We start from the raw sequence: 19,852 nt of genomic DNA on the forward strand, positions 1-19,852 counted from the left end.
CCAGCAAGGCCACAGCAGTTCCTGTGAAAGTGATTTCTTCAAGAGTCGATGCTGTCCAGGCCTGCAGGGTTAAAAGACGGTGATTGAGGCATCAAGTGATCACTGACTACGGCTCCTTGGGGTCAGGATTATGAATGAACAATGCTGAAGAAAGCGTCATTTCGGAGACGTCTGGCTGGGACCAGAGCACAGGAATCAAGAGGGGCCAAAAGGGCAGCACGGAAACCCACACTGACCACGAGCCCTGCCCTCCTGGCCTTAAAGGGACATGGCACAAATCATTTGCCTGGAGCTTGTCTTGGGAGAAAATAATGCATTTGTTTTTCAAAATGGATTTCTAGAGTCCAGTTAATTTCCAGCTAAATTGCCCAGGCTAATCCCTCCCAGTGAACAGGCATGCTGATAAAAACAAGCCCCAAAGGGCTGGAGAGCTGCCACAGGGGTTCAGCCACTGGTCTCGCCTGCAGGTGATCTGGGTTCAGGTCCCCGATACCGCCTATGGTCTCCTAACCTCCACCAGACTGATTCCTGAGCATAGAGCCAGGAATATGCCTCGAGTGCCACCAAATGTGCCCCTCTTCCACCCACCCCACCCCTGCAAACCAAAACAAACCGATCGAGAGCATGTGCTCCCACCTTTGAATAAAATGGGGAAAACCAAAAGGTCACAATGGATATTTTAGCTCCTGAGGTCATAGAGAGAAAAAATGGCAGCGAAGGTGATTGATGGAGCCTAAATATAGCTCAGAAAGAAACAAAAAAGGGGGTGGATGGGAAAGACTCAAGGTTACATAGATGTATCGCAAGATATCACAGTGTGCTGGAAGGCTCTTTGCATGGGATATTTTGCTGAAAATAATTTTCTAGGAGAAAAAAAATTGACAATTAGCAGTTGAGTAAGGGTTGTCTGAAGGCACCAAGCGGACTCTCAGCTTGGGAGTCAACAGCCTCCCAAGCCTTGAGGTGGGTGCTGGAAGTAGGGAAAGGACCAAACATGATGAGCTTTCAGTACCTGCATTGCAAACCATAATGCCCCAAAGCAGAGAGAGAGAGAGTATGGGGAATATTGTCTGCCATAGAGGCAGGGGGAGGGTGGGAAAGGGGGGCACACGGGGGATACTGGTGGTGGGGAATGTGCACCAGTGGAGGGATGGGTGTTTGATCATTGTGAGATTGTAACCCAAACATGGAAGCTTGTAACTATATCTCACGGTGAATCAATAAAATTAAAAAAAAAACCAGCCTCCCAAGCTTTGTTTAGCAAGAGAAGTAAAAAGAAAGTGGAACAATGTCCCTCTCCAAATTCGAGCCACATGGGTAGAAAATGCCCATCCTCGATGAGACGCGAGGCTGCCCATGCTACAGGCGCATGGAGGCAGCAAGAGCCGGAATGCGGCGTGAGAGGGGTCTGGGAAACGCTGCCTTTGTCCTGGCATGTGATTCTCATTATACATTTACATATCAGACATCTGTCTTGAAGCAAATGCCCCATCTTTCTTAAAATGACACCTAGTGAACATCCCCAAACACGATAGATTTAAAATCTGTGATCATGATGAGGGGCATTTAAAATATATAAATATATTTTTAATCACAGTGAGATACACAGTTATAAGGTTGCTCATGATTGGGCGCTTGGGTTTCAGTTATACAATGTTCTAACACCCATCCCTTCACTAGAGTACTTTTCTCACCACCTATGTCCTCAGTTTCCCTCCTACCTCTCTCCTGTCTATGGCAGGCTAGTGCTCTCCCTCCTTCCCTCTCTCTCTCTCTCTCTCTCTTGATCTTGCTCTCTGTCTCTCTCCCTCCCTCTGTCCCTCCCTCTCTCTCTTTCTCTTTCCTTTTTGGGCACTATGCTTTGTAATAGATACTGAAAGTTATCATGTGCATCCTAACTGCCCTTTGCCCACCCCTCCCCCCACATCTTGTGGCAAGCTTCCATACATTGACCAGTCCACCTGGCCCCTGTTTTCCTGGCCTTGGATATTAAGCGATGAGGGACATTTTGAAAGAATCAAACCACTTCCTTCCATATGGACTGGTTTACTTTATGATCCTTCACAGAGTTTACAGACCTTTGTGGGGTCACTGATACGAGGTGTGGGCCTGGCTAGACTAAATGCCAACTTTCACGGTGAACTCCCAAGCTACTTTGTCCCTGATCTGCACGGCCGAGTAGCCCAACAGAAAGGGAAATGCTGGGTGGGACTCTCCCTGCCTGACACTGTGCTCCCCTTTCTGAAGAAGCCACGAGCTGTTTCAGGCAGCTGCACCTTCAGAACAGGGTGGGGCGTAAGCAGGGGAGGGTGGGGGCTGGAGGCAGGACCCCGAGACTTTTCAGTTTCCTTCCATGAGGAAAGGAATGGGGAGATGGTAGAGAGAGAAGTTTTAGAGATTCTTCGTTGCTCTGCTGATGTCTTGGCTTTCTTTAGGTGGGGGGTGGTGGCTTGGGGGCCACTCAGGGCAGTGCTGGGGTGTGGGGCTGTGCAGTGCAGGGGACTGAATCCGGGACTCCCTCATGCGAAGCACTTGCTCCAGCCTTTTGATCGCCCTGGTCCCCGCTCATTTCTCACCCTCTCTCACTCTGGCGAGATCTGGAGCTCCCCGTTATTCTTCCCACCCACTTTGCCAGCCAGGATTAGGCCTCTGGGGCCAACAGAAACATTAAAAACACACAAAAAGCTATCCTCAAAAGAATAAGCTTCCTGCAATCACTTAAACACCTCTCCAAAATGAAGTCCAAGTTTGGCGATGAACACAAAAGAACTCACAAATGTATGTAACGTTATTCAGCCTCGCTTTGATAGATCTTGCACTGCTAATCTATAATTTAAATACTCAGGATCTTTGTAGTACTATTCTATTCCATCTGCTAGTCATCGGCTGAAACACACACATATTTATCTATATTTAGATACACCTATAGTTCCGTATATTATAGATAATAAAGTCATGTAAATTTGGATTCTACATTTTATGATTAACTTATTTGGGGGCCTCCCAAGAGGTGTTCAAGTGTCCTAGGGGCTCTACCAGTGTGATTTTTTGGGGGGTCACACCCGGTCATATACAGGGGTTACTCCTGGCTCTGCACTCAGGAATTACTCCTGGCAGTGCTCAGGGGACCATATGGGATGCTGGGAATCAAACCCGGGTTGACTGAGTGAAAGGCAAATGCCCGACCCGCTGCACTATCGCTCCAGCCCCAACCCGTGAGATTCTTAACCAACCAGGCTGGGAGTTCAATGCAAAAACTTGGTGTTGTTAGGCCCCCCGCGCCCCAGCAGTGCTGAGGGTCTGCAGGGTTTGAATCCTCAGCACCACCTAAGGTCTGGCTGAACACTGCCAGGGGTCACTCCACCCCCTCAAACAAACAAAAAAACTCTCCTCTCTTAGCAAGTTTCATGAATATAATACAGTGTTGTCAACAGGATGGCCCCAGCACTTTTCTGGAAAGAACACTGCTCTCTGATTCTGTAGCTGTGTCTTGGAAAGACATGTGAGTATTGGTGAATGAATGAATGAAAGAATAGACAAGGGAAGATCAAGTGAAGAGATCTTAGTATCCATAAATACTGAGTAAAGTTTGAGTCGGTAAAGAAAAAATTCACAAGCTGTTTTCAATGTAGTTTGCACCCATACCCCATCAGAGACTGTTTTATAATAAAGGAGGGATATCTAAGCCCTCCCCACTCCCAATACAGAAATCCTGTTTTACTCTGAATAATAAAGACTCAGCAAGGATGTGTGGTCCTGAAACAATCGTTCTGAAAGTCATGCTCATGCACCCCTGCAACTGAGGAGAGGGGCGGGGGTGTCTCCTCCTGAAAACAGTTTGTTCCATTCACACAGAGACAGACAGAGATAGAGACACAGAGAGGGATCTCATGTCTGCAGGTATGGGTGTATCCCTACTTTAACACGACAGAGAGAAACTGGACCGTGCTGGTAAAACAGTTCTGACCTGTTTTGTAAACATCTCTCAAAAGACATGAGCAGTCTAACAAATTTAAGCAATTATCCTTCTAGAAGAGAATAATTAGAGTAAAGGGCTTCATCTCTAGGCAACAAATACCCTAATTTTCTTGGACAATGGTTTCCATCCTTCATCTCGAGCAAAGGCCTTCCCTTCCTTTGAGCACTCGGGGGTCTTGCTCTGACCTTGGCTGTGACACTCACTTCCTGCAGGTTCCCAGATGTGGTAGCACATGACCAGACCTGGATTTACCACTTCCCTGGAAACTGTGTCTTCCTCTGTTTCTTCTTTATGACCCAGTCTGCTCCCTTGACCCCTGTCAGGTAACGGTGCTCCATCATGAGGGAGCAAGAGTGTCCTGTTGGATACACCCATCAGGCCCGCTGATGCCAAGAGCACGCTCAACAGAGAGACCCTTCATAGTGATTTCCAGCATGATAGTCCTTAAACACTCAGCACAGTAGAGTAGGATTTAAAAAGTGGACCTAGGAAAGAAAAAATCCTGTTTTTTCTATCTGAGCATCCCCTCTGGAAACCAGCAAGCATCACCCAATATATCAGCCCGAGTCCACACAGGCTGGATTTCTTGTCCCATGAGGAACTGAGACATAGCAGGGCGCTCAAACTGTCCGAAAGATTGTCTCCTCACTCCAGCCCTCCTGGTAAGTGCTAGAGGGAAAGATGAAGGGAGGATAGCAATTCTATATTTCTTTTGGTATTCCAGGTCCTTTCACTTGAAATGATAACTCTAACTACGCATCAGACTAAAAAATGCAGGGCCAGAAATGCAAGTGCAAAACTATAATCTCCAATAGTAGCTCGTATCTTGCTGCTTAGGAAGGATGAGGACACACATATCTAACCATATTTCAAAGATACTGCGTGCTCTTAAATATGAGAGAAGCAGTGAGTTTTACAAAGGAAGCCTAAACGCCATAGCAGAGCCACACACCCACATACATGTGTGTGTGTTCACGGGGTCCTGAAGCTCCGTGCAAGGAAACATTCAATAGTAGACGGAGACCATTCAAATGAATTTTATCCATTGAAATATGCTGAAGAGAAACCAGCTTCTGGGTGATACTGATGAACTATTTTGTTTTTCAAAGCCCCAAGCCATTTATGGGGGCCTGGTGACAGCTCAGTGGTATATGTAGGCCTCGCTGTGGGAAGGAACTGGAAGTTTAATCCCCACCTGGCACCTTGTGTGAAGCAGGATCCTTGGCTCTGCTCGTGTGGTACCCTGAGCCACAACACAGGGTGTGAATCCAGACAACCGCCGTAGAAGCAATAGCAGTGGAAACAGTATCAAGATAACCTTTCCATCTACGAGGAAGTCGAGTAATTGATACCAGTGGCTGTCAGTCTTTCTGTATCTGCGGACCGTCAACTGCCTGGGCATCAGGCAGAGGACAGGCAGTTAACTGCGGTTTGCAATCCTTTTCTGTGTGGTGAGTTGGGACCCACACCCAGGGGGACTCAGTGCTCATACCGTGCTCTGGGCTCAGGAGACGGTAGGAGGTGCCAGGGGTTGAACCAAGGTCAGCAAGGCAGACACCACCTTAACCCCATACTACTTTTTCGGCCTCTGTTTTCTTTCTTCTCATTCCTGAGAGCCAGTGCTAGCCCAGGGAGCGGGGGTTGAAAACCACTGATGGAGCCGCACATAAAAACTGGGGGTCAACACTGAGCAGATCTCCAGGAAATTTCTGCAGACTGGCATCAGTCCACAGGCCAGCTGGAAGAACAGGCTGAGGGTAATAAATCTCACGATAAAGAAAATGAAAATGTGCTCACAATTAAGGTATGGTTGAATGTATGAGCTCAGTCAAAGAAAAGTACAGAAAATTATTCCATATTCCACATATATACATATGTATCAATTTGACACATATAAGGGAAATGCATCCTTTCACTTCTTTTTTTTTCTCACTCAAGCAAGAGAGGTTTTTTTCTGTCTCTCTGATAATACATTGATATTGGAGGTGGGGAGAATGGTCAAAACTTTGGAGTGTAAATCTCTCTTCGTGTGTAACAGTTAAGCACTTTTCACACTTAATGTGACGGTAATGACAACAATCAGCATCAGTTATAAATTTGTGCCCTCCCCCACTTCAGAGATGGAAGTTTTAATTCCCAGAACCTCAAGCTGTGACTATATTTGGAGAAAGGGTCTTTGTAGAAGTAATAAAATTAAACAGGTCGTTAGCTGGGGCCTAATCCCACGGGACTAATGTCCTTGTATACAACGGAGAAAACACATGTGAAGACAGATGTCCACAGCCAAGAGGAAAAGACAGAACAGAAGCCCTCTCACTGTCTCCAAAGGGACAAGCTCTGATCCACCCTGAGCTCAGCCTTTTGGCATCCAGAACTGAGTCAATAAATGTCTGCAGCGTACGTCACCCAACTTTGTTCCCTGGTGACGGGGCCTATGGCAAATGAACAATCACCTATGCTTGGTTTCTGTGTCTAAGTTAATGGTGCACATGTTTCCATTGTGGGGGGTGATATACAGAATTTATGCATTTTCCAATTTTCAGGCACAGCATCTGAACCAAATGAAAGTCATCCCATCTTTCCAAAGGAATAATCTATCCACATCGTGCCACCTCTAGGTGACAGGTCCATGAAGTCCTCTGAGCTGGAGAAAACATGACTTTCCAAGAAAGACTGATCATGAGGTCATCCTGCCCAGACTCTGAGGTGAAATATGCAATCAGGATAAATATTTCTTGTCAAAGTCTGATCACGCTGTCCTGGACTCTTGCATTAGCAGCCGGAAAGGAAAAAAGGGCTTGAAGCCAGAACTTGTCTGCATAGACCAAGGATCCAGCAAGCATTAAGAAGGATGTGGGTTCTAAAGCCTAGATATTTCTCCAAAACCTGATGACAGTTTTAGAGGGATGAAAAAGCTGACTGATGGTGGCAGAGGACAGAGACAGCCTGAAAAACCGTGTACCGTTTTCCCAGTGGATCACCAATGGCAGACTTTACAAAGACCCCCCCCCCCCCGCCCCCCCTGTGAGTATCTCTTCTGGCCTTTTTCCTCCAACATGAGAACAAGCAGGTGGTGAAAGAAGGATGATTTTTTTTGTAAGTAGTTAATTTTATTTTTTGAAAAGAAGGATAAGATCAGAAGTGGGGGTAGGGAGCTCAGTTCCTTTCTACACTTTAGATCTTTCTAACAAACACATACATGCTTGGTTACAAATGAGGAATAATGATGAGATAAAACTGGAATTCCTTACTTGTTGAACTAAAACATAGTAACTATGTGTGAGGCATAAGCCCAAATCTCAAAAGAAAGAAAGAAAGACTTCTTCAGCTTCTTCAGCATCTGATAATCATCAGACAAGAAGATTTCCAGAAACAAATCAGTAGGGAGAGAAGTTGGCAATATTCACATCGATAAAAAACAGAATTGGGAAGAGAGAACGGTTTCCTGATGAGACCAGCCTACTAGCTTGGTCCCTATGCCTTTGAAGACTAAAACACATGAATAATTAATCTTAAATGAGGTAACTGATCTTTATAGCAGGACTCCTAAAAGTTTCAGGCTCAACTGAGCCAAACTTTTTACAAACTTACTTGGTTATTCAATCTCTTTTTTTTTTTTTGCTTTTTGGGTCACACCTGGCAATGCACAGGGGTTACTCCTGGCTCTGCACTCAGGAATTACCCCTGGCCGTGCTCAGGGGACCATATGGGATGCTGGGATTTGAACCCGGGTCGGCCGCGTGCAAGGCAAACGCCCTACCCGCTGTGCTATCTCTCCAGCCCCAATCTCTATTTTCTTAATGATATTAATCACTCCATACTAGATCACTTGTCAACTTTTAATCCATTTAGTAGGACTAAATCGCCTAAGACTACGAAGATTTTGCTATGATCAGCCAAGTAAAAGAAGAATAATATTGGAAGAAAATGGGTACACAGGTGGAAAATATGATATATCTGAGAGTCTAAGAAATATCAGACACTGAAGAAATAATTCAGAAACCAGCCAACAGGGGAGTTTCTTTCTCTTCTCTCAATAAACCTTTCTGTTTCTAAAAATAAATAAAAATAAAATAATTTATCATGTAACATACCATGTCTAAGGAGAAAAATGTATACAAAAATAAAATGTCTCAATCCACAAAATTATTTTAATAATCAGCAAGCTAAATAATCAAATCAAGTGCAGATGGTAGGTATCCAAAATATATGAAAACAATCTGAGAATGAGGAGGATTTTACATGTAATCATGTTGTTGATCTCATCCAAAAATTACATTCAAAAGAGACACTAAACCTAATTATGCTTGGCCACAGAGATAGTACAGGGGTTCAAAGCTTTGGCCTTGCACCTCCCCAACCCAGCTCACCCCAGCACCACATATGATTCCCCCAAGTACCTCCAGGAGTGATTCCTGAGCTCAGAGTCAGAAGTAATCCCTGAGCAAGCCAGGTGTGAGAAAGTGTGGAAGGAAGGAAGGACTTTATTGAAAGAGTCTAATGTTTTAATACTGACATATTTAAAAAAGGCTCTTGAGAGGACTGAGGATAGATCCTGCTATTCAGAAAATCTAAGTGAAAACCAAGTAAGAGAGAAAGACATTTACAGGAAGCCACAATGACTATAAATCTACTGCATTATTATTTATAGTTGTGTTTGTGCCGAATACAGCATAACAAGGCAACAAACTAATATTTAAGGGCTGAAAGACTTATCCAACCTTAAACATATCAGTCTATGCAGGCCTGGAGTCTATAATCATTATCACAGTTTAATCTGTCTTTGCAAAACAAAACTAAAAAAATAGACTCTGCGTCTCTGTGATTAATCACTCACATTTAAAGCCAATCTGAGCTAATAAAAGGTCCAAAAAAGCAGCACCAAGAATACTGCACTGGAAGGAGATGAAATTTGTTTAGAATACCATGTTCTGAAAGTGCCATGCAACCTTCTGTTAAATATTTGCTTCATTCCATTCTGTCATTCTGGTTTGTAATCTGGAAGCCTTTAGAAACTACAGAATTATTAACAGGACAACCACAACATATGCTGATGAGCAAAACCTTAGATCAGTGGCAGCGCTGTTCCTCTTGCAAACACCAAAGAAAAGGGGCACCTGAGAATTCCGGGAAGAATTTCTCAACTTTCAAAGGACACCAGTCAGTCCAACACGGGGACATACGAGGACGACCTTCAGAGAAAGGGATTCTTGGCTTTATATACAGGGGGGCACAGAGCAGGGCTCCGATGAATTCGAGGAAAAGCTACTATGCTGTGAATCATCAAAACCAAGCAAACTCAGGCTGAGGAGAATGTCTCAAAGGCTGAGGGCAAGTCAGGGACACAGAGGGCTCGGGTTCAATCCCTGGCACTGCAAGATACAGTCTCTGGTGAACCAGGCTGGGTATAGCCCGGGTGGTTCCAAAGCTGCATTGCAGGGATTGGCCCCCAGACTCCCAAAATTCGACTTAGGAGTTCCCCGACCAGCACTACTGAAAAAAGCAAAAATCTAACTGGAAGTCATCTTCTGAACAGTTGATGCTTATCTTAGGAACACTGCCAGGTGCGTAAATGTAGCCAGGGAGAGCATGTCTTTAAGAAAATGAAGAGAGAGACATAAAAAATAGAGGAGTGGGGGAGAGGAAAGAAGAAAGAGGAAAAGGAGAGGGAGAGAAAAGAAGAAGAAAAGGAGAGAGAGAAAGAAAGGGGGAGGAGGGAAGAAAGCCAGAGAAATAGAGACAGAGAGAGACAGAAAAGGAGAGTGAGAGAGAAAGAAACAGAGAGAGATAGAGAGAAATAGAGACACGGAAAGAGGGAGAGCTACAGAGAAGGGGAGAGAGAAACACAGAGAAAGAGAGAGAGAACTGAGATGAATTAGCAGTAACTAACCCCCTCGGGCCCCCACAGCGGCTTTAACTTTGATGACCAGGACTTATTTGCAGTTGTACATACTTTTCTCTGACCTTGGCAGTATCAAAGAATTTATACAGTGAGTGGCTCTTGCACAATCTCTCGAAAAGAACAGCACAAATGTTCTAGCCTTCAATGCCAAGCAGGCCTTGTTAATTCTCTCCACCTATTTATTTTTTCTTCCAGTAAATTAATTGACTTAGATTCTGGAGCTAAAATTTCGAGTCTGCTCCTTCCCTGACAGCACACCTCAGGGATACCCCACCCCCTTTCTTCTGAGAAACTTACGGAAGGAGCTCAATAGTACCAGAAGGGAATGATCTTAACAGGCTCTGAATGTATACAACGCCCTAAATGTAAAGGATCTTAAGAACTGGAGCTTTTCCAGATCTGTAATTATGAGAAATAAAGTTTTCTTATTGATGCAGTCACTCACAGCAGACAGCCAGAGAGTACAGAGCGTTTACATCAGAAGCCATCCAAGCCAGCCTAGAAATTTTAATTATCTTAGTTAGAACCCCATGATAATCATCATTCTATGAATTAAATAATATGGTGGACAAAAACAACTTGAATAACCTGCACTCAATCTAGTTAGGGTGCCTACAAGCCATGTTTAACACTCTGTGCCTTTCTGTGGTAAAAATTTAAGTGCTAGTCGCGAAGCAAAAGCCCTGAGGAACCGAAGAGGCAGCTTCTCACATAGAATGAGGTGCTCACGGCTGCATCTCACAGGACCCTGACACACAACACTGATTAACAGCCTCAACTTCTGCAAAACTCAAAGCACAGACCACCAGGGGCTGCCTTCCAAGTTAATTAGACAAAAAAAAAAAAAAAAAAAGGACTTTCAGGACCACTGTTACCTGGAGGAGGAAGGAAATGGAAATGGTGACCACTTGCCCTTCCGGGTTGGCTCAATTGACCAAGAGATAACAACTGGGAAATGACAACCCAGACAGGGAATCCTAGCCACTTCTGATGACAGGGGTCAGTGCGCACTGTGGCTGCTCTCTGTGGCTTATAGTTTTCAGTCTGGATGCTGAGGAAAATGTGCAGCCCTGTAGCTAGTCTCTGCTTCCTGTAAGGAGAAAAATTAAAAGGTAGGAGCCAGAGCAATAGTACAGCAGGGAGGGCACTTGCCTTGCAGGAGGCGGACCTGTGTTTGACAACCAGTGTCCCATACGGTCCCCAGAGCGCAGAGCCAGGAGTAAGCCCAGAGCATCACTGGGTGTGGCCTCAAAACCAAAATAAAAAGGTAGAAGAACGTTTTTGTGGGTACCTGAAAAGCACCAATAGGGGTCTGTCTGGGTGTTTCCTTTAGCTGAAAATTGAAACCCTTGTCGCTGACCACACATGAAGGAGTGTGCCCACTTAACTAAGCAGGAAACTGGGCTCCATCTGGACACCAGGGAAGTGAACTACTTCTATGAGGGGTATCCCCCTCCAATCCTCATCTCCACTATAATTGACTCCAGTGATGGATGATGTGGAGGGCCAGAGGAATGGGATGCTGATGAGACAGGACTGGCCAACCAGGAAAGGGAACCGCAACCAGGACAAGCATCCTTTTATGGCGACTATCCTAAAAATCTTCAGGTTCTCAGGCAGAAACTTACCCAAAAGCAATGTTTCCTTATACCAGCAACTTGCATTAAAGAATAAATTCATTCATTTGTGGGGCTCTAACTAAATTTATTTTTTAATACAGAAATTATTGGGCATCTTGGCACTCTGAGGAATCAGCATCAAAACTGTCCCAATCCAACCACAGTGAACACCATGCTCCATGAAGAATCAAAGGCATCCTTGGTACAGAGGAGACAGACCATCCGGAGAAATGTCACATGCTTGTGTATGTTTTACACACACACACACACACACACACACACACACACAAAAGAAAAAACAAACTGACGTTTAGGAGTCTATCAGCTCTGCTCAACATTGCACTGGGAGCACAGAATTTCACCAAAAATCACGAAGCACAAAGTCACCAAAAACAAAGGAGGAGGAGGAAGAGGAGGAGGAGGGGGAAGGATGAGGGAGGAGGAGAAAGTTATCATGAGGAAAACCAAATTCTAGTGAATTTCATGCAGTGTGGCCATCCCATGGGATGCTCTGAAAATTCCAAGCAGACAATAGATCACCAGAGACAACTGAAAATGGGGCCAGTCAATGCCATTTGTAGGGAGTGAAAACGGCAGTAATAAGTGGTGTACTACTAATTTCACAGTACCTGGTCCTCCTGAAACCTACCACCCCCTGCTCCCAACACTATTTCCACATTTCTGGTGTTCCGTGGGGCCTTGCACCACTCCGTGCATTCTAAGAAGCTGATCTTATTCTGCTTCAGGCCCTCCTGTGTCCAGTCCCTGAGCTGATGACTCAGAGTTGCGGATTCTAGCTCCGTGGCTCAATCTCCTGCTTCCAGAGGCAGAATAAATATGGACACTTGAAATGAAAAAGGTCGGGGGTCACTTTCACTGAACTGACTCACCAAAGCCAAGTGACTCTTTCCCCAGGCTCTGCACTCAGACTGGGCACCAGGGTGCCTGATTCCTGCCCACAGGAACGTCACCTTGATGCTCTCCTCCACTCTTCCCGGCAAGTTCTCACCATGCGACCACATGATGCCTCCCTGGGCCTCTCTTGGCCTCACCTTCCTTTTCCTTTCTAAAACACTCGAAGTCTCAAGCTTCACACCTTCTTAGCCAATTCTCTCTTCCTAACTTCCTACCATTCCCAGCCGGCCTAGACCCAGACCCAGCCTTTTCCAGTTGCCTGTCATACACCACACTTCTGGAGTGCTTCAAAGCTGTACCAGAAAGGGCTGGGGGAGATGGGGGCACTGATGGGGACAGCCAAGCACAACTCTCCCATTGCTGCTAACTCACCCCAGAGAAGAACCTGGGGTAAGAGACTCAGAAAGCAAAGAGTGGTAGCCGCTCCCCCAAACAGAGCAGTGTGGGCGTCATTATTTGGAGAACTGAACTGCTGAGGACAAGAGATGATAGACAAGCGCACTAACCAATAATGAGCAGCCCTCTGCCAGGAAGCCACTCTACCGCCTTCCCACCCCTAACAAGTGGTCAAGGCTTACCTGGATCTGATGAGATTTTATGCGATAAGATCTGATGAGATCTAGTGTGGGATGCCCCCACATCCCATTAGTAAGCCTTGGGGGTCTGGCGGCCCCTGGCAATTAAGATCCCTTTAGGAACACTGTTTTAGAGGCGATCCCGACACTCTTTAACAGCATGCGCCAACAGGGATAGAGACGACCTCTCGCATCACAGCTTAACCTAGTGTCAAAGACATCCCACACGGTTTCATCTTAGGGGCCTCAACCAGCAACAATTTTCTCTTTGGCAACCCAAGCCATATGAAGAAAGAAGGAAACTCATGGGGAAACAGCATCCAGTGTCTCTGTCTTCACTGTTGCTATGCTCACCTACTGCCCAGACAAAGCAAACACACTCACACAAACAATCAAGAAACCCCCAACCCAAATCTGTCACCATTTCTGCTGGCATTCACTCTGTCCATTAGGAAGAAATAAATCCTCCATAATGATTTTACACTTGCCTTTCCCCACCATGCGAGGAAAGAGTGCAATTATTCTAGTCTCACTTTAGTTCAAATATTTTAATTATAACATGCAACGACAATTTTCTTTTCAATTAAAAGGAGGACGATACTAAATAAATCTTAAGCATGATACAGTTTTAAAACACCTTGAGATTTAAAAAAAAAAAAACTTCACTTTAACGGGCTCCCTTGCGCCACGCATGTAACGCTCTCCCTACCTGGCGAACGAAGCTGTTTGAGGTTGTGTCTGAAGAGGTGCTCCCATCCGAACCTTTGAATCTGCTCTTTCTTCTGGCTCCTTTCCCATATGACTGCAGAAAGGCAAAAGTACGAGACAAAGGAGGTTATCGTTTGACACTTTCACAAAAATTAGTTCTGGAAAACATCAAGCAAAGAAGGCATAAGATGCCATTGGACAGGCAGTATTAGACGGTTACTCTAGGTGGAATCATGTGATCTATCTTGCATAGTGAGTTATGGGGAGGATAGATCCCCCACAAAGCATTTACTAACCCGAGAACAAAAACAGTTTGTTACTATTAACATGTCTTTCTTCAAAAGACAATAACCCATCAAGAGAGAACATTGAAAAATAAAATCTTGGGGTGAGGGACATGGGACAGGCATAAAGTCACTTCCAGCCCCAACTTCACCCCCAGCACTAGAGATGGTCCCCTGAGCACCACCAGGAGTGATTCCAGAGTACAGACACAGGAGCAACTCCTGAACACCATCAAGTGTGGCCCCCAAACCACAAAATCAAATATGTTCAAGTGCAATGAGTACTTGAATTGGGGCAACAGCAGGACCTGGGAGAGACATATCACAGAGCAGAAAAACAACAAATTCACACATAAAGAAATGCTGAGGTGCTTCTTCGAGGGCCTCCTAGCAATGCTCAGTGGGGACCAAGGGCATTTCCAGTGATACTCAGTCAACTGGGCTGAATGGTCCAATACTGAAGGCCACTAGGGCCACACCCAGCAGTTCTGGGGGAGGCCTTGAGGTGCCAAGAATCAAACTCAGGGCCTCAAACATGTTAGGCATGTGCTCCAGTCCTTCAAGCTACCCCCTGCTCCTTGAATTATTTGCTTCCCAGTGGTTCTGAGCAACCCCTTTTTTGCTTCTTTCCATGCCTAAATCTGGAATCCCATAGATGCTCCTCTGATAGAGTGGTGCTTGGAAGAACGGCAGAGAATGGCCAGAGAACACTTTGCAACATGAATCCGATTGCCTTGAAATTGGAAGACATGGGGCCGGAGCGATAGCACAGCTGGTAGGGCATTTGCCTTGCACGCGGCTGACCCGGGTTCGATCCCCGGCATCCCATATGGTCCCCCAAGCACCGCCAGGAGTAATTCCTGAGTATAAATCCAGGAGTAACTCCTGTGCATCGCTGGGTTGTGACCCAAAAATCAAAAAAAAATAAATAAATAAAAAATAAATTGGCAGACATGTCCATCTCACTAGGATCTGAACAAAGCTTGATGCCAATTCTTCACATCAGCGTATATATCCATAGATTATACAGTAAGATGGCTAAATCAGTACCCAGTTGGGAGTGAATTACAGGAAATTAAAATTCCTTGTAAAATTTGCTGGATCCCTCCGAATAATGTTTAAAGCCCTAAAGTTTTAGACAACTCACTGATTTTGCTGGAGCTAATGTAGTATTGTGGGATAGCTATTAAGGAGTTACAAACAGGATATTAAACGACAATAGATATCAATAATAGGATTGGACCAAGTGCAAACACTGACAAAATAGCCTCTTCAGGATAGCTATAACAAGAAGAACTGGATGTATAGCAATTTATTGAATTCTATGATAAAGTTGAAACAGTAGAGAAAAAATATATAAGTAAAAAATATCCCAACACTGAGTTTTACAATTAAACATCCACAGACTGGATCTTTGCTAACAGATGAGAACTCGAGTGATTTCGTCCTTAAAAGCAGGGATATCCCGGGCCGGAGAGACAATATGGTGTGTAGGTCTCTCGCCTTGCACATGGTCAACCTCGGTTTAATCCTGGCACTCCAGTTGGTCCCCTGAATTCACCAGGAGTGGTCCCTGAGCACAGAACCAGGAGTGAGCTCTGAGCACAGCAAGGTGTCGCCCCAAAACAAACCAGAAAAATCCAAAACAAACAACCCCTCAAAATAAACCAAGGATATTCATGTGGGCCTGGCAGAGCTGTTCTGATTAATAAATAAAATAAATGTCTTTACAGCATTTCATACAAGACCTGGCAAATGGTAAGGACACAAAATAATAAAAAGTGCCAGGCAGATGAAGGGTAAGAGGAGAGGGTGGGAGAAGTGGGCTGACAGAGAGTGTGGTTAGAAGAATTAGACTCACAGAACTTGATTATTCTCATAAGTTCATTCGAATTTACAAAAGAAACTTTTTTAGAAAGAGATCACATATGGGTTTGGAAATGCCACTTGGATCTACCTATTTATCTATTCATAAAGTTCCTTTTTTTTTACAAAATTGGAAATATCTGATTAACCATAACGTACATAGCACTTAGGCAAGCTGAAATTAATGCAAACATTTGTGTTATGAACAATTTAGAAGAATCCGCAATCAGTGAGAGGGTGGTATAATCTGAAAGCAAAAATTTTTCTGAAATATGTTTGCTCTCGTCCAAGTGTCTCAGGGATTTATATAATACAAATGTGTTTCCATGGCATTTAATTAACTCTCAGCTTCATAAAAGGGAAGATAATCTAGGCTGGGCTTTCCTAATGTACCCTACAAGGTTCTACTCACTTCACAGCTTATTCTTTTTACTTATGTAAACATTATCCAGAAAATTGTTGAAAAATAACATTCTTTCAACAGCGGTCTTCCTTTCCCAATTATTATGTAAAGGTCTAGAGAGATGTGCTCATCCACAGCTTAAGAAAATGAAATGAAAGGATGAACATTTCTTTAAAAATAAAGAAAAAAGGCTATATTTCATATGGAAACACAAATTTCCATGAAGCCACTGGGCTGTATCAATTATCTATGGGAACAAAAGCAAAAACAGAGGCTCAGCCCAGGAACTGAGTGCAACCTTCCAGTACCATTCTGAAGTGGGTGGAAAGAGCATCTTTGAGGCACGGTCACTGTCCTTTGTCTGAGGTTCTTAATGAGAAATGGGCTTTAGAGTCCAACTCCTTTGGGGGTTTCAACTTCTCCCTGAATACTCACAAAGTTCCCCCTCTCCCCCCACCCAGGCCCTGTGAGAGCTCAGATTTGAAACATTCAGTCCCTGGGGAGGCGGCAGCTCTCTGCAAGAGATTAAACATGCTTTTAAAATAAAAATCACATTAATTGCTGCAGGCCCTCGAGAAGACTGACCATAAACATTATTTCAGGTGTTGCTGCTGCACATAAATCCGGTACCACCCTGTGTTTGAAACAGTATCAAGTCCAGCTGTACAGCACAGTTTGCACAATATTCACATCAGTCGCGGAGCTAGGGAGACAGGAGGGGTGAAGGCGTGTGAGATGTGTGTGCCAGACCCTGGTGTCAGCCTCAGCACCACCTGGTCCCCGGAGCATCACTGTGTACGGACGCGGAGGCCCAGCACTGCAGGAGGCAGGAGGACTCCTGCATCCTCAGGCCCCCACGTTCAACCACCGGCCTGCATGGCTGAGAAGTGCTGGGAGGGCCGGGAGAGAAAGCACTGCCTGGCAGAGAAAGGAGGAGAGCAGTGGTTAGGGCGCAGGGCTCATACACACCCGCCGGGCTCACGGCAGACCCTCTGGACACAGCTGCTGGTAGTCCTGGAGATCACATCATCCTCTGGCCCCAGCGCTAAACCACTGACCTGGTTGCCTGAGTCTAGGGGTAAACCTGGCACCCTTGCACACTATTTGGGGGTCTCCCTCTTCCCAAAAAATCAAAATAGAAAAAATTCACCAGGCTCAAGTGATGGCTCAAAGGGCTGGAGCAGAAACTTCGCATGTGGAGATGTCACATTTGATTCTTGGCACCCCAGGGTGCCCTGAATATTGATTGCTGGGTACCCTAAGAACTATTTGGGAGCACCCTCCCCCCTCCATTAGCAGTCCATGAACACTGATTCATGTACAGAAGGTGATTGCTTTGAGAATAATTGTTCTTCGGTTAAATTTATGAGACGTAATTTATTCAAAGCATTAACTTGTTCTTCCCTGAACAGTATTACGGCAAATTCTGACTTGTTTTCTATCCCATTCAGGAAAAACCCTCCAACTCCATTTGGCCATTTTGCTCATTTTAAGCATAATTTCTTCCCATTCATTAAAAAAATTTAATAGTAGGATCCTCAATAACGACTTGTTTTCAAGTACTCAGCAATGAGTGCTCAGTAATGGCGTTTCTTTTTCTTTTTTTTTCTTTTTTGCTTCTTGGGTCACACCCAGCAATGCACAGGGGTTACCCCTGGCTCTCCACTCAGGAATTACTCCTGGCAGTGCTCAGGGGACAGTATGGGATGCTGGGATTTGAATCCGGATCTCAGTAATGACATTTCTTTATTGCAGCATGCAGGAACAATGAAAACAATGAAAATGCCATTTGGAAAGTAAATAGTCCACTTTTATATATTTAAAAAATATCAGCGAAAATTTATACTGCTGATACAAAATGAAGTCCTCTTTCACCCCATGCATATTTAAAATTAAGGCCCTCTTGTTGGAATGGTGTTTTCTTTGTTTGCTTTTGCTTTAGTCTTTAATTCCTTGAAAACAAGGACTAGAGCTCTTCATCGGACAAAATGAAAAAAAAAAATCAAAGGCCAAACCAACCCAAAATGGAAAGAGAAGAAAGATTAAGCATTCAAATATTTCCTTGACTAAATATGGAAAAGTATCGTTTTCTTAATTTGCTACTGTAAATGCAGCTAATTGTGTGAACAAAGGCTTTTCTAAATATTTTTAAACCTCATTAAATATATGAACAAATAAAACAGTTAACCAAAGTTCTTCCACTTTCAGGGAGAGAAGAATAAGGAGTTGGCCGGAAAGTCAAGTATAACCCAGAATACCCTCTGAGCCTCGGCCAGTCCCGAGATCTCCCCAGAACTCAACCTGAATTCATGCAATTTGCCTCATTGGCTATCAACCACAAGGAGTTTAATAAAATCCAGTGATGCCAAAGAACCAAAAAGACAAGCGTATAATTAACTTTCCTTCCTTCTCCTAAAACATCAACCGAGCTAAGTCCGATTTCTAAAACCAGAAGCAACATTGAAGAAATATCCACAAATATGAAAGTGGCTGATGAAAAAGACAACGAGTAGGCTTCAAAGTGTTATTATCAGTTTCTCTGAGTGAACTGTCTCCTTTGATTACTGAATCACCTAACATTGGATTAGTCTTAAAAGCAGCCTGCACGCACATTTCCACAGCAACTGAAACAGAATTTCTGTATGATTGAAGCCGACAGCAGCAGTGGATTCTAGAAGATTCCAGTGCAGCCAGTCACGGCAGCCCCTGGGGAGAGTCTTACGAAGCCCCTTCTGAAGTTGATGGAGAGGATGATAATTCTCCTACCTAAAAATTCTTCCCTATGAGCATAATGCTGATGCCAGAAATTCAATTTCGACCTTCTTGACACTATTTTTTATATTTATCCCCTTATACTTGTGCTATCCTTCTCCATGGGTCCAAAATAAATCAAGTCACCAGGATCCACAGAGGAATCCAACATGAATGTCATTTACCAATAGTTTAGCGTGAAGGTTGGCTGGTCCTTCACTAGGGCAGAAGAAGAAAAATTCATCCCTAAGAAAGGGAGAAATGAATCCTTTTCTATAGGGTTCAGTTTACAGAAAAGCAAAAAAGGAATAAAAATGAAGAAGAGCATGAATAAAGCTCTTTTATGGGGGGCAGGGGAGATGAGGAAAGGAGAAAGGGACAGAGCAGCCTCGCTAGACGGGGGAAGGGTCAGACGGAAGGAAATCTTTAGGTCAAGATTTGCCTTCCTTTTAATCCACCTCTAGCTAGGCTGGGAAAGACCCTAAGACAGATCCCTGACTTGAATAGCACCGTAGCACCTTTGTTCATTGATTTGCTCGAGTGAGCACCAATAATGTCTCCAGTGTGAGACTTGTTGTTACTGTTTTTGGCATATCGAATACGCCACGGGTATCTTTCCAGGCTCTGCTGTGCGTACGGGATACTCTCGGTAGCTTGCCGGGCTCTCTGAGAGGGACGGAGGAATCGAACCCGGGCTGGCCGTGTGCAAGGCAAATGCCCTGCCCGCTGTGCTATTGCTCCAGTTCCCCTGACTTGAATAGGGAGCAAAATTAATTTTAACTCCCTGTAATTGTAAAAATCAGTATATTTCACATGCAAGCTGTAGAATATTGACACATTTCACAGTCAC

At 44.5% G+C, this 19,852-nt stretch overlaps 1 protein-coding gene across 3 annotated transcripts in view; it reads right to left on the bottom strand.

Annotated features, from left to right (window-relative positions):
* Positions 1 to 19,852, bottom strand: part of CACNB2 (calcium voltage-gated channel auxiliary subunit beta 2) — a 325,617-nt gene that overhangs the window by 300,039 nt on the left and 5,726 nt on the right. For all 3 annotated transcript variants that reach the window (XM_055147056.1, XM_055147054.1, XM_055147055.1), the window contains exon 2: positions 13,700 to 13,792. In XM_055147056.1, coding sequence (XP_055003031.1) covers positions 13,700 to 13,792 — 93 coding nt within the window. The remainder of the gene's footprint in view (positions 1 to 13,699; positions 13,793 to 19,852) is intronic.

The sequence above is a fragment of the Sorex araneus genome, chromosome 9 (genome assembly GCF_027595985.1).
Source record: "Sorex araneus isolate mSorAra2 chromosome 9, mSorAra2.pri, whole genome shotgun sequence".
Taxonomy (NCBI): Eukaryota; Metazoa; Chordata; class Mammalia; order Eulipotyphla; family Soricidae; genus Sorex; species Sorex araneus.